Raw genomic sequence first — 15313 nt, forward strand, 5'->3', positions numbered from 1 at the left:
GGAGCACATCTACATATAAATGATCATCAGTGATTGTTACCGGGCAACAAAGCATGGGAATCATGCCACCTACCCAAACATTGGGCCTAAGATTCAAAGTGACAACAGGTATGTATTCGTTTTCAAAAAATATCCCGGTTCCCTTGACTTCATGGTGCATTCACCACCCCCTCTCCTATTCCCAGACAGCATCTTTCATCTTTCATCTTTCATCTCCTGTTCTCCTATTACTGCTCTCCTCTTCTATCTCTGGACAGAGCCTGGTCTAATCTTCTTCCTCCATCTCATTTTGTATTTCTTCTTCTTCTTCTTCTTCTTCTTCCTGTTTTTTTTTTTTGCTTCCCCTCTTCTGCAACTTCCCCCCCCCCCCCCACACCATCCAAACCAACCTTGAAGCTGTAAAGCGGCATCAATCAATGACGGCTGATGGTCAGACATTAAGCATCTGAGGCTTGGCGTAAATGGAAAAGGGGTAAAATGTATTTCCAGTCTGCACCCCAGCATCGGCACAGCAGTGGGTGCAAGTGGTTAGTGATAAGTGAGAGAAGTTTTGAGAGCCATTGCAAGCCTCGCTCGCTCACTGCGCGCAGCTCAAAGCTCGCAAAATGGCCAAGATTATGAATCCGCTCGATAAGGATCCTCAGAATATCTGTCACAACCACATACACAGGAAGCGAGCCCTTCAGGCTAACTGTGTCTGAATGCATACAAACACTGTCCTAAAACTATTTTGGGCCCTGTATCTCTTTGAGAAATTGCAGCATGACTGATTTAAGAGATCAAAAAGTGGAGAGATTAAGAAATCTAACTCTTCAATCCAATCAAGGAATCACTTTATTTTTGGTGGAAAGAGGAGACAGCCGCGCCGCATCAGCAAAGTGATCCTTTTCATTTTGTGCATCTGCCTGAGAGGCTCTTGGAAAATTGTACACCTCAAAGTGGCAATTGTTGTGTGGAATAAACAAAGAATAAACCTTGTTCTTGACGAATCAATGGTGGATGAGCGAATCAATGACAACGAACCACAATCATTCACCACACTAATGGCTGTCTACTCTGTCCATTTTATCCTGCTGCACATCAATCAATGCCTGACGGAAAGCCACACTTTTTTTTTTTAAAAACCACACGCATTTGATAAAAGCCAACTCAGATGTTCATCAAACAGCAAAGATAATTCCAATTTGATTCCATGCCAAAACATGAAGTGCCCATTTGCATATTAGAGTAGATGACAAAACTAATCTCAACAATGAAATAAAAGCACCAGCAATGTTCAAGTGGAGTGAGGGGAACCAGCTAAATTTTGTTCAAGTTTCCATTGCAAATTCTTGAGGTGATACGATATTCACTATCATTGACTCTGTTTATGTGACAATACCAACGGCACCCTTTAAAGCAGCATCCATATGTGAACCACTACTGCATTAAAAGAGATCAGCACGAAAACATGAAAAAGAAAATCAAAGAATTTCTGCAGGAAAGAAAATCAACACTTTCAACATACAAGATGACATACGTTTTGTTTAGTTCACCAAAAGAGAGGATACCTTTACGGTACTTGCCAAAACACATAAATTTCTAGGCATGACCGAAAGTGAAATGATCTGCTATGTGCTCTCCCTTACGTGTGTGTGTATGGGTATGTTTTTCCTCCCACGTTTGGTGAAAGCACTAAAAAAAAAAAAAAACACCTCCTGTTTGATGCATGCCTTGGATATCACACAGCTGCATCTGCCTCCTCCTCCCCCTATATCATGGTGAGAGGAGAATAAATGCATGCTTTTTCCCCTCTTTTCTCTCCCCCCTCCCTCTCTCTATCTTCATTTATCCATATATTTCTCTTTCTCCCTTTCATTATCCACTTCTCCCCCTCTCTCCATCTATTTCTCTCTCTACCTATCTTCCATCTATCCATATCTTTCTCTTTTTCTCTTTCATCTTCCATCTCTCTCCCTTCTCTCTCTATCTAATCTCTTTCTCTATCTTCATCTACCACTATCTTTCCCTTTCTCCCTCTGTTCATATATCCCTATCTTTTTCTTTCTCTCTGTCAATCTCTTTCTCTACCTATCTTTATCTATCCCTATCTCACTCCCCCCTCTGTTCATATATCCCTATCTTTCTCTTTCTCTCTTTCATCATCCATCTCTCCCCTCTCTCTCTCTCTCTCCATCCATATCTTTTTCTACCTATCTTCATCTATTTCTATCTCTCTCATTCTCTTTTTCATCATCCATCTCCACCACTCTCTCTCTCTCTCAATCTATCTCTTTCTCTACATATATTCATCCATCCTTATCTATCTCTCTTTCCCTCTCTATCTATCTATCTGGTGTTCCATGTCTTGCCCTCTGGCAATACAGGACCAATCTGGAGTGGCAGAGTCCCGTCTCCTGCTGTCTCGTATCGCTTCCTGCCAGTGCCTCCTCTCCTTGCGTGGCAGACCTCCCGCACCCTGAACAGGTGTCGCCCGCCTTGTTTCGACTTCTCCCAAGTGCTCCACGCATCTTAAAGGCGGGGTAAAATGTAGCTGCCAGATGAGTCTGTGTTTCTGAGTGTACACTTGCCAAAATGCATTCTCACTAGAGTTGATGTTGATGTAAATATCCGTATCAACATATCATGGATGTGCATGTATACCTCAAGCATTTAATTTTGTAGTGGAATTTTGGTGAAATTATGCTCAGGCTATGTGCAAGATGTTCCCTTTTAAGGAGCATTCAGACCCTTCTTTGAAAAAAGAAATGAAAAGAAATTCTTGGAGTCCAGATGAAAAAGAAACCTGCTTAAAGGCTGCAACTTTTCACAATATCCTATCATGAAGCTGCCTGAATAAACAAGTGGCTCTATTTTGAAATATGCATCATATATGATCAGAGCCAGAAACCCTCATGTGTACGCTTAAAGCCGTAGAAGTGGATTCATATTATGATGGTATGCCAAACAGGTTTGGGGGATGCTTGGTATCAAGAAATGATAACAAAAGACAACAACAACGCAATGTTTATCTTTTCCTCCCAAGACCTTATACACAACTGACAGACAAAAAAAAAGTTTGTTTATGCAACCCCAAGCCAGGGATGGCAGAAGATGAGACTGAGTGGCTCCTGTGAAAAGCCAAGTTTGACAAAGCCTGCTCACTCCTGTCAAAAAAAAAAAGAAAAAAAAAATGCTACAACAAAGCTTATCTACTCCCTCTTCATTTTTTTTTTCCATCTTTCATTTTTAAGTGAATAGTACAAATGCATGTTTCAGGAGAGATACTTGCTCTGGCACAGTTCTACAGCAGGGAATAATTTTTCTAGTATTGTATCGCAATTTGTTATGAATTTTTTACATCACTGGCACACAGACTGCTTTTGCTGTTTTTTTTAATTCTATTTTGTGTAGCAGTTTTCTTCCAGAGAAATGTACAGGATACCATTTGAAATATTATTCATTAGCTGAAATTGCTAATCAAATTGAACTTGAAAATTATTCCCTGTACAGTCATCTCATCTTCCTAACATGAATCCCATATTCGTCTGCCATACATGTCAACACAGTGTACTTCCCTCTCCTGCACTCGATGTCTAGTCTTAAATCATGCCACGCAATTCTACTGACATTAAAGACCATTAGAACCATGATACTCTTCATCCCGAGCCAGTACAAGCTCCTTTAATGGGATTACAACATCACGATGCCAAGTATATAGTAAAATGAGAATACTTAGCAGTAAGATGAAGTTTTCTATTTGAAGACAATACCACATATCAACTTACTCTTCATTTATATACCTTAACCATTAATCTGAGGTCACATGCAAACAATACTGCAGAAGTAGTTATATCATGGCTATTTCTGCAATCATATGAACTTGACCTTAGATTCCAGTCAGCATTATTGTCTTCATATCATTACAAAAAAAAAAAAAATACACAGATGTTCCCATTAATAACCTAGCCCCAATTGACCATAAATATTTTTGCAAGGCCTTTATGTCTTTATGTCTGCGTATCTATAGCTATCTGAGACATATGATAGCACTGAGTGGTGGATAAAGTACGCACAAGAATATATCTGGAATGATAATAATATAATAATAATATATCAACTTATAAAGCGCAAAACCTATAGACAGGGCTCGACACTAACGGTGGCCCGGTGGCCCGGGGCTACCAAAAATGCACGTCGGGCCACCAAAATTTCAGAAATAAAGAATGTGGTGACTCGATCGGGCCACCAAAAAAGGTCGGATATTTGCCTTGGGCCACCAAAAATAAAAGTTAGTGTGGAGCCCTGCTATAGACATATATTCTTTTGAGCTGCAAAAGCTTCCGATGTGCTTGATGATAATGAACAGTTAAATGAAAAGATGTCTTTTGAGTCGTGATTTAAAAACTGCTACAGTTGGGGATTTCTGGACTTCTAATGGTAGATCATTCCAGAGTTTGGGAGCTGCACAGGCAAACGCTCTGTCTCCCAATGTTACTTTTGTTTCACGTGTTGGAATTTGTAAAAGAAGAGTGTCCTTGAAACTGCCTTGAAAATGATAACAAGTATATACATGTATACATGTATTCCATGTGAAAGATTTAATAACTTCACATCTACAGAAGATAACACAGGTGTGGTCATCTTTCTGAACGGGGACATCATCAAAACTTGTCATAAAACTAAAAGCCCTGTGACAAAGTCAACTTCTAGGACACCACAGAATTCAGGGCGAACTATTTATAAATCAAATGCTACCTTTAAGTAACTTGCATCATAAGCAAACTAAAAGGGAGAGGAATGCTCAAATTGAAATCTACTTCATGATGCTTGTACAAACATGACACAATCTTTCAAAGCAAGTAAAGGATGACCAATCTATTTATAGGGGATGTCATGAATGCAGCATCATCTCCATCAATTAGGCTCTCTCTTCAAGTTTAACTCCGAAACTCCAGGGGCAAGGGGATCAAGGCTGCTAAAGTCATCAATCGAATGGCAAGCACAGTGGGTCGCTCTTTCAAAACATTGCACAGAGGGATAGGGACTCCACAAGAATCTATGTCAGTGGGGTTAATGCAAAGTTTGCACATGGACTTAGGAAATTGAAATCATTCCCCCATTTTGAACTGAAATTTGGGTGGGTTTCATGCTCATTTGGCACTTGCCCCCATGATGCCAAAAGGCTATAAATGTATATAAATTCACAAGGAAGTTTGTTTAGGCTCACAATAAGGGAGGGGGGGGGGGAACGGATACCAACGGTTATGAGCACTCATAAAAATGAATCTTTATGGGCACACGTATGAGAATCTGATCCCGCGATGATCCCGGCAACAAGCGGGTCTTATCCGTGTAGGTGCCGGCACGCGTCGGCTGCAAACTTAAATTGAGGAAAAGTGTCATCATGATTCCATCGCTTCACGACCCACTTCCCGAGCAGAAAAAGGGGAAAAAACGGTTCTGGAGAAAAGTCTTGAAATACAATTTACGCAGAGTGTGAAGAGGACTCACCCACGACAGACTTTCATGTGTGCTCTAATGCTGGAACTGTGGTATTGGACATGAAATCAAATTACGCAAATTCTTGTCAAAGCAAAATGATCCACCGTCTATCCGCGAAAATGTTCCGCACTTCTCAATGACCAAATCAGACGAGCAATCCAATAAAAGTCACCACCTCCTCTCCCTTCTTGCTGGTACCCTTTTGAACCCTAGAAAACAGGAATTGAATGAAGGCCTCTTGCTCAAGGACACTTACAGTGACTCCATCTAAGCACAAACTCATTTTTTTCATATTACCATTATCAACAACAACCGATAGTTTAACATACCTGCTAAACCTTACATTCCGGAAATAGAAATAAGTGTAAGAAAATTAGGTTAAAAAAGGACTTTTTACTTATCTCCCATACATCACTATGAGCAAGTGTTGACAAAAATAGTGAACACAAGGTTGAATGAAACTTCTTCTTTCCTAAGAAATATGAATGTTTCAGTTAAATTGGAACAGTTGGCAGGTATGTATGATGACATCCCATGATTTTATTTTGCTGTTAGATAAAACTGCAGTATTGTGGGAATGAGAAATCAGCTGCAAAGACTTCACATTTACTTGCTCATGAATACACAATTGTACAGGTGGTCTAAATCAACAGGTGGATATATCTCACAGACTGTGTCATGGTTGACTGTGGTCGAATTTAGAAGAAAAAAAAAATGAAAGTACTCTCTTCAGCCTCTGGGCTGAAGAAATGCATGTTGAAAAGATCGAGTCCAATGAACTAAGGTGAAGTTTTAGCTGTTTTACCCTGGTCCTCAATAACGACACATTGAAGAACGTCAGTCAATAGAGGAATTGGTGCAACATGTAATGATGCACTTACCAAGTTAATTTTTTAAAGGAAAAATATTGGCTACAACATAACAATAACTGGAGAATATCAGAATATGTGACAATAAAGCTGAAAGACCTGTAAGTATTCAGAGAAAAGGAGAGGGGTTTTAAAAAAACAATCTGCAATGATTAACTTAGAATTTCACCTCAAAGCTAGGCATATGCTTTTCTCATACCAAGGGCTGCTTATGCAGTGGCATTGAGTGAATATTAGGTAAGCTGTCCACAAGACGGGACAAAATGGGGATTTCCCCTTTAAGTTGGGAGAGGATGAAATTGATTGATACTCAGCCATTCTCGGGATGGAAGAAGCAGATCTTTTTTAGACTATCAGGCAGGAGCAAGTCAGCTTAAATAACCGAGGGGTGGGGCAAAGTGGTAAACCACAAACATTACAGCAGCTGCTGGCACTAATGAGGTAATTAGACCAGAGCGTCAGAAGCAAACTGCTGGCTGTTTGCCGGAACACAAATTTGGGCAATCGCCCTGTCTTCTTTCCCCTAAAGAATATCGCTCACTAAGAGACCAAAGGGTTACCCAGCTGTTTGCTTTAACCCCAGCTTTACCATACCTGACACTTTCTTTAAGCTGTATGTGCAAATAACGGTGACGTTGTAGTTTAAACCAATTGAGAGTTTAGCCCTGCCTTGTTACATTTGGCGGAAGCATCTCGACCATGACCGCCACGTTTGGATGGAAAATATAGTGAGTGGATGGGGCGGTGGGTGGGAGTAATGTTTGTCGTGGAAGGCATCAACAAAAGCCTTTGGTCCGACACCCATCACTGACCATTTTGATGGACTGATTGTTACCGAGAAAGCCAATGTCGGGTGTCTGCTCCCACATACTGGATATATAACATTTGTCTGCGAGACAGGATCTCGCGTCCAATTGTAATTCCACGGTGGTGACAGCAGCCTCATGACTAAATCGCAATCATAGATTCATGGGGTGTGGGTGGTGGTAGTTGATGTTGGTTTTTTTTTTCCCCTTCTTTTGTGTGCCAATTACCATCTCCGCTTGCCGAAGGAAGTGAAATGCGACTCCTATCTGTCAAGCAAGTCCCTCTTCCGTGAATTCCTTATTTCACCTCATTGTTTTCCCTTTCCCTCTGTGACGTCAACGCTTATCATCACGAGACCATTCAAACACACTAAATATAAGAGTGACCAGAGACTGGGATTACCTTTAATCTTGGCGTGAATGCAAAGAAAACTTTGGGGGACTGGAGACATTTCCTTTCAAAATCTACCCTGGGCTTAGGACATCGGAAACACATATTTTTCATTTCAGTGATGTGCAATGCTGTAGTCCCACAGCATGAATGCTATCTTTATGCAAGTCCTAGGTGGTATATTAAACACATACAGTTATCCCTTTTGTTTTACGTTACACTTCATAACATATACCCTTGTTGCCATATGTTACATAAACTGCATCTCACACTACAGTAAAAGTGGATATTTTCATGCCAGTACTTTTTCGCGCTTGGCCGGGTAAGATGAGTTTCACATGTTTTTGATTCTGCTGATGCAAGACATGAACTACTGGAGCATATAGCAAGCAAACATATTCTCATGCTTTTATATTCAGGCTGGTTTCTAGTGGCATGAAATGCACGAAAATTTCAACACTGTGAAGATTTCCACTTTTACAGTAGTTTGTACTACTTCAAACAAAAGAATACATATCTCATGTCTGATCGAGTGGAGATTTTAGATTGGACACCCGACTACCTTTTCATTTCTATTTCTTAACATTCCAGATAAAGGGGGAACTTATCTGTTTTTGTTTTTGTTCATTTTTTTTTTGTACAAAAGAGAAAGATGTGTTCCATACAGTTCATACACTGATCAATGACTTGACAATGACAGTGTATCTTTGTCACTGATCATACACTGATCAATGACAAAGATATGCATGCACAGTAAATTGCAATTTGTAAAATGGAAACTCTGAATAGATTCGAATGAAAATTCAGCTCAAACATGTCACTTCTTTTGGAAGCAGCATCTATAAAAACTGACCACAACATTCTGTTCATGCTTGACGACAAAAGAGCACATATACTGGCAGGCAAAACCCAGTTATACCTATAAATGTTGTTATACCAAACATCTTTATCAAACTACAAGTGAATCAGTCACATGATCTCTGACAACGGAAGCTGCTTTGAATGGCAAAGTGTACCCACATTTGCCACATTAAAGCCACTTAGAGGGAGAAAACATAAAAAACGTAAACAGACCAGAAACATCTAGACTGGTAGCTAGTATAGCGTTTAGAAAGAACCTAGTCTTGAATCAAGGATATTTCATGAGATGATAGGTTGCCAATGACGAGGGTCACTGTCTTGCGTTAACCCAAAGTGCATTTTTTTAAATCTTCCGCAACAGTCTGACCCACAGGTGGCTATGCAACTGTATTGCTTTCTATCAACATCTCATCATATCAAAATCTTTCACAGTGAAATCTGCTGTGTTGTTAGTTTTTGGTAGAGGTTGGTGGTCCTTTTTCCTTGTCTCCTTACATGGTTTGTTTCTCATTCTTGCTGTATAGCACAATGCTGCGGCACGATGACACCCTTTGCCAAATACTCTCAGTCACCTGGGATAAATCACACCCATTTTGTCTACTTTTCTTGTGTGGGTGCATCACAGAGGTTCTCATATGACTTACCTCACTTGACTGCTTGACCCCTCTCAGCGGCACCAGGGCGGTCCCAAGAAGGGTGTCCCAGATGAGACCCTTGGTCCATAGCTCTACAACCAGACCCACATTCAGCTGGTTGGTCTCACTGCAGCATGGAATGAACATGAAAATGGATAATGAGAACAAAAAAGTCACATGAAGGAAAATGCATCAATGAACCGATCGACAGATGGAAAGATAAAGAGAGAGAGAGAGAGAGAGATGGATAGAGACAGATGAACAGATAGAGATAGATAGATAGATAGATAGATAAATAGATAGATAGACAGATAGAAGTAGATGGATAGGTAACTAGATAGAGATGGAAAATGAAAGAATGAAGAAGAGGGGGTGAATAGATGTAGTAGACAGGTATAGATACAGACATCATACACGTTTAAATATGTATTGATGTACAAATGGAAATATCCTGACTGATCTTGCAAGACTGATGAACTGAAATGATGTAAGGAATAAAAAGATATTACAAGATAGAAAAAACATGAACACAAAGGTAAAAATGCTAAGCACTGCTGAGTGAACTAATAGCAAGGTCACTAGGTGAACACAGGCCATGATCAATTTCCATACACTACACAATTACATTTTTAACTATCTTACAATGCAAACAAAATATGAAATATGAAAACATTATGTGCCATTTTGGAGCAACAAATGAAGAGCAACTCATGAACGTAGTCAAAGCTTTCTACAATTTAAGCACATGGTATTAGGAAAAGGAGAATTCATATCATTTTTTACAGACAGAATGATAAAATTAATGAATTACAGATTGAAATCTAAATAAAAAGACAGTAATGTGACAAACAACAGTTTATCACATTCTTTTTTCCCCTCAGTATGATGACTTACTACATATTATTGCAACCAGGTATATCTTATCACCCCTCTCCCCTCCCCACCCCCCCCCCCCCCGGCTTTTTGTTTGATAAAACATTGACTGTTCTTTTTTGTCTGTTTTTCATTCCTATCACTCCCGAGAATCACTCCGCCACATATTCCCGCCCAACTGTTAGATAATGTTTACCTCAGGAGACACCTAAATCTTCCGAACACCAAGGATGTCTCATAAAACAAGCTACTTCGACTGCTTGTCAGCCAAATATAAACTACCTGCTTTGTGACTCCCTTTCTTTTTCTATCTTTTTTTTTTTAACCGTCAAAACTCAGACCAATTCATGTGACCACATGCAATAAAAACTTTCAAATCTGAGACCTGTCAAGCTGTGTTGTTATACTATGTCTCTTACATGCTCTGGGCACATAAAGCCATCATGAGTGGTGAATTATGTGTGCTGAAATATTGACTGTCATGCATACAATATTCGCTTTCATTCTGAAAATAATGTAACTGTAACAGAAAAGATTTCTCCTACTACTATGTGACTCTATTTTCATGCCGCTTTCATACTCCCCTCTTCTTGGGAAAAACCCCCCAATTATTTCTGTTTTTTATCCCATCCTCCCTCTAAAAGAAAAAAAAATACACAAAGACAACCTTTGTAAGATATTGCATACACACAAAACTCTAATACTCAAAAAGTCTTTTTTTTTTTTTTAAAACGTGGCTTTTAAGTAAAAACTGCATCTTGCACCGATCATTCTACTTCTACCTTTTGTGAGTTCATGTACATGTAGTATCATAACTTATCAACACACCATTTGCAAAGTTGTGCTAACCCATTTTTCCAATCTGCAATGACAAAATAAGGAGAACAACTGCATTTTCTTGTGTTTCTTTGAGTTCTTACAGAGGCATCCAGTCTACTTTAAGATGTGAGCATTTGAATTCTGCTGTATCTGCTGCATTGCTTTCATTCATTGTTCTCCTTGTAGATACCTACAAGACGAGTCAAAGCTATAAGTTACAAGAAGCCAAATCTTGATCCAGCTGGTCCTTACTCACTTTGTGCAAGAAAGGAGTCACTACAAAAAGCGGGAGATTCTGCCTGAAATGGAATGAGTAGATCAGTTTCATCACCATACCTTGCCCTCGAATATCACCATTTCACTGGTCCCTACCCATAGTCCCTCTGGTCCTGTAGCAATTATCAGATAGCCCATTTCTGTCCAACTAAGGCTGCATGATTCAAGCAGAAACTAACGCTCATCTTTATCTGACTGGTGCAACCTCAATAGAATGGCTGGACAGACTAGGTTTAACTCTTTGCATATTACTTCTCAAGCTGCCATCAAGATGATGTTTTCTGCATGTCTGGCTATTGACTACTGACAGGCTTAATGGCATTATCACCCGCACAATTCAACAACCCTCCCCCACCCACGTTTTGGTGATAAAGTTACATATTCAGTAGAAGGAGAAGTTTACACCAAATGTGCATGGAAAATGGGTGTTTCATGTAGATAGTATCCAATGCTCTTCTAATCTCTCCCATGAATTTAGTCACTGACCACATTTACCACTGTTTGATGGAGTACGTAACAAACAATATTCTCACAACTGGCCATGTGTGACTTCTAGACACCATTTGTGTACATCTAGTAGGTCTATTGCATGCAAATATCTTGAACAGGGAGAGGCCACGCTTATCACACTAATAAGTATCACCTAATTAAAACCATTTGCTGTCTTTTTTTCTCTCTCTCTTTCATGTTTATATGAACAATTCATCAATAGGCCACCTGTACACTGGTAGAAATTAATTTGTATCCATCCCTACACCTTGATGCACTCAATGACACCTGCTTAGTGATCCTTTACCCGCCGCTTGACCTTTGGTGTTTTTCACCCTAGCACCCCCACCCCCCGCCATACACAAAGTTCTTCCAAATGAAAACAAAAACAGAAAAAACAATCAAACCATGAACACTTCATCAATGGGTCACCACCTGTATAATGGCAGTAGAAATTAATTTACATCCATCCCTACATCTTGTTGCACTCAATGACACCTGCTCAGCGATCCCTTACCCATGGCTTGACCTTATATTGTATCATCCCCCCCCCCCCCCCCCCCCGGTTTAAAAGTGATTAAAGCGGGGCTAATATGCAGGTTCCTACAGCAAAATACCCCCCCCCCCACACACACACACACACACACAATCATTTCATATCTAAAGAAGATGTACAAATTTCAGACTGGGTGACTTCATGTAAACTACTACATCTTTTAAGTAACAGATTTATCAATAGCCACACCTCATTCATGTGACCCCCCCCCCCCCCCATCCTCTCCTGCATCAACTGATTTGGCTGGGGTAGAAAGCAGAAACACATACATAACATTCATAGTTGCAAGGTGCAAAAGAAAAGAAAAATACAGAAATGATTATTAAACAGACTGGAGCAGGTCCCCAAGACAAGACTCGTAAAGGGAAAATCTGGGACAAATAAATGTTAGTCTACAAAGAAAGGGTAAAATCTTGAAAGCACAACAGTGAAAGTTTGGTCAAAATCGGATGAATGTTAACCCATTTAGGATGGGCTGATTTTGCCCATAGACACCTGCCCGGGTATACTCGGGACTAGTCTTCAGCGGGTTAAGGACATTGTGAAATTGTGAAGTTTTGCTAATTTTCATGAAACAGTTCTCAAACAGTCAATATGAATATGTAAAGAAATAATTGATGATGCTATCCCCTCACAATTTGCCATACAGTATGTTCATAAAATTATACAATTTTCATCTTCTTAAAAATCAAATGCAATTATGCCTCAAGTTTCAAATCCTGATATTATACCTAACTGATCATTATTCTGAAGTTATTCAGCCAGAAATAACGATAAAAGTTTTACACTTTGATAACAGAAACATTGAATTTTTATCACTGTTTTTTTTTTTTGTACACAACTAATGGAAAGTGGAGCTGATGACTTCATCAGCTCACTCATTTACATAGTCATATCATTCATATCAACTGTTCAAGAACTGTTGTGCAAAAAAAAAAAGAAGCTAATATTTGAAAATTCATTACTTCTTTACTTTTCACCTGATATCTGATCAAATTTCCCCAGATGTGGTTGTCATATTTCACTCTTTCTTTTCATACTAACTCTTAACTGGGGGGGGGGGGGGGTGTTTCATCAATGTTTGTCAGCGCTGACAATCACCATAGTAATAGTCAGTGATTAGCGCATCTCAGCCAATCAAAACCAAGGATTTTGCTAAAATTTTCAGCACTAACAAATTGTCAGCGCTGACTTACATTGATGAAACACCCCCCCCCCCCTGGTCTGGACTTCATCTTTAAAAAAAAAGAAAAAAAAAGAGGTGCATGATCATAAGAAAAATGACTTCTAAAATATAATGATGAATATTACATGAAAACTACAGCAATTTCCATGTCTACTGTAAATTCTCAGAGTAATTATGCTGTGAATTCTGCTCAATGACAGGCATTTCACAATTACAATCAGTGGTATCTTCATAATAAGTCTTCTTATGAGTAAGATCACTGATGATATGAAAAGACTCAAAATCTATTGTGAAGTAATTCCTCTGTCAAGATTAAAACATAAACAAGCCGCAGTTACACACAGAAAGTTAGACTACAATGTTACTCGTGTATGATTTTCAAAAGAATGAGCTGGTCAAAAAGTAACATTTGAAGTGAGAAACTGTTGCTTCAAAGTAACAAGTTTTATGAAATTAAATGAAATATTGCACTTTTTCTTCCTCTTCTTCTTTATTCATAATTAAAGAAAGGAATGCTGCCGACCATCATTCATCTACACAGCATATCCATGTCTTCTCCTGAAAGTTGATCCCGTAAAGTGCGTCAAATGTGGGCAGAGCCCGGCCTCTGGAATTCAAGACTTCAAGATTTTCGGTGGCCATCGTGATTACTCCGTATCATCATACTTTACCCGATTTCGGGGCCAAACCCCGGGGGGAACGGTCAAAACCGGAAACCAATCCTGCCTCCAAGGATGGCTGTTTGTCTCTTTTTATCTATTTTTTGCTCTCTTTCCGTTCTTCATATTTTTTCTTTTTTGAATTTGAGACGACTGGCTTTACTCTATATTTCCATTTCTTTCTATTTGCTTAGACTGCTGAAAGGGCTCGGAAATCTGCAAAGAGACATTTCTCAGAATAAAAAAAGAAGAAGAAAAGAGAATAAGATAGGTGATGAGCATGAGCCCCCGCGTCAGGACAGGGTGCATATTCGGTGATAGGATTGGGAGACTGCACTTTGAAAAAGTCAACCTGTTAAAAGGTGGTTCAGTGTCTTGAACTTTTCTGGCTTCCGAAGCTTTTTTCTATTGCCGGTTTTGAAACAGAATACTTTTCAGACGCACAGCCAACTCAGTCCTGCCAAATTCTACAACACATTTGATCCAAACACTTTCATGTCCTGTTACACCACAAGTTTTGTTTGCCATTCATTTCCTTCAGTTTACTTCAAGTCCAATATTTTTGAGAGGAGAGGGGTCAGATAAAAAGAGTGAGCAATCCTTGTATCACTGACCAATTAGTCTTGCCATTCAAGGAACTATTGGAAAACATATACAAACTCTTGAAACACTTCAAATAATTCTTTAGCTCATATTGTTACTGCTTTGTATCCTGTGCGGTTAAGTTCTTTAGCTCACATTGTAACTGCTTCTGGCACAGGATATAATCAAATTATTCTAACCTTCTTTCCCCTCAATTTGGAGCCTTATTTAGTCTGTCTCCCTGGAAACGCTTCACTTTGATAAGCAACATTTCACCATCGTTGCAAGTGGAATAACCTCATGTGCTCTGTTCTTGTTGTTTTCTTGGTACTCTCTCTCCTCCTCCTCCTCCTTCTCCTCCTCCTCCTCTTTTTTTTTTCCTTCTTGTTATTGGTGTGCTGTGCACACTCTTTATCTTGGTATCTGGGACATTCAGAAGCCCAAAACTGATGTCGTGCGGTCAGATTGTGTCGCATTTCGCTGCCCGCGGAATTTTGCATCTAGCAATGTTGTTGTCGTGTTCACTTCTGTTTGACAGGTCCACTTTTACTCCCCTTTTGCTCATTTACATATTCTGGATCAGCGTGAAGAAGATGTTCCTCCCCACTCTTTTTATTTTCAAGTACACTTTATATTATATGCCATGACTTGATCCATACAGAAAGGTCATCTGTTTGTGTTCTAAGCCTCTGTTGTCATGGTTTCCCTAGAGTGACCTGTCTGCACAGGTCTGACACTTGTCACAAATGTACACACAAGTAGTTATATGTACATGTTTCAAGGTTGTATGCATGGTTGTTTAATGTGCACATTGTATGTACACAGGG

General features: G+C 39.5%; 1 protein-coding gene across 1 annotated transcript in view; it reads right to left on the reverse strand.

Moving 5' to 3' along the window:
- The window catches only part of LOC140231035 (protein unc-13 homolog B-like), a 273808-nt gene that overhangs the window by 173488 nt on the left and 85007 nt on the right, over positions 1-15313 (reverse strand). Inside the window, exon 4 of the mRNA XM_072311188.1 lies at positions 9056-9173. Within this exon, the coding sequence (XP_072167289.1) occupies positions 9056-9173 (118 nt within the window). The remainder of the gene's footprint in view (positions 1-9055; positions 9174-15313) is intronic.

The sequence above is a fragment of the Diadema setosum genome, chromosome 7, assembly GCF_964275005.1.
Source record: "Diadema setosum chromosome 7, eeDiaSeto1, whole genome shotgun sequence".
NCBI lineage: Eukaryota > Metazoa > Echinodermata > Echinoidea > Diadematoida > Diadematidae > Diadema > Diadema setosum.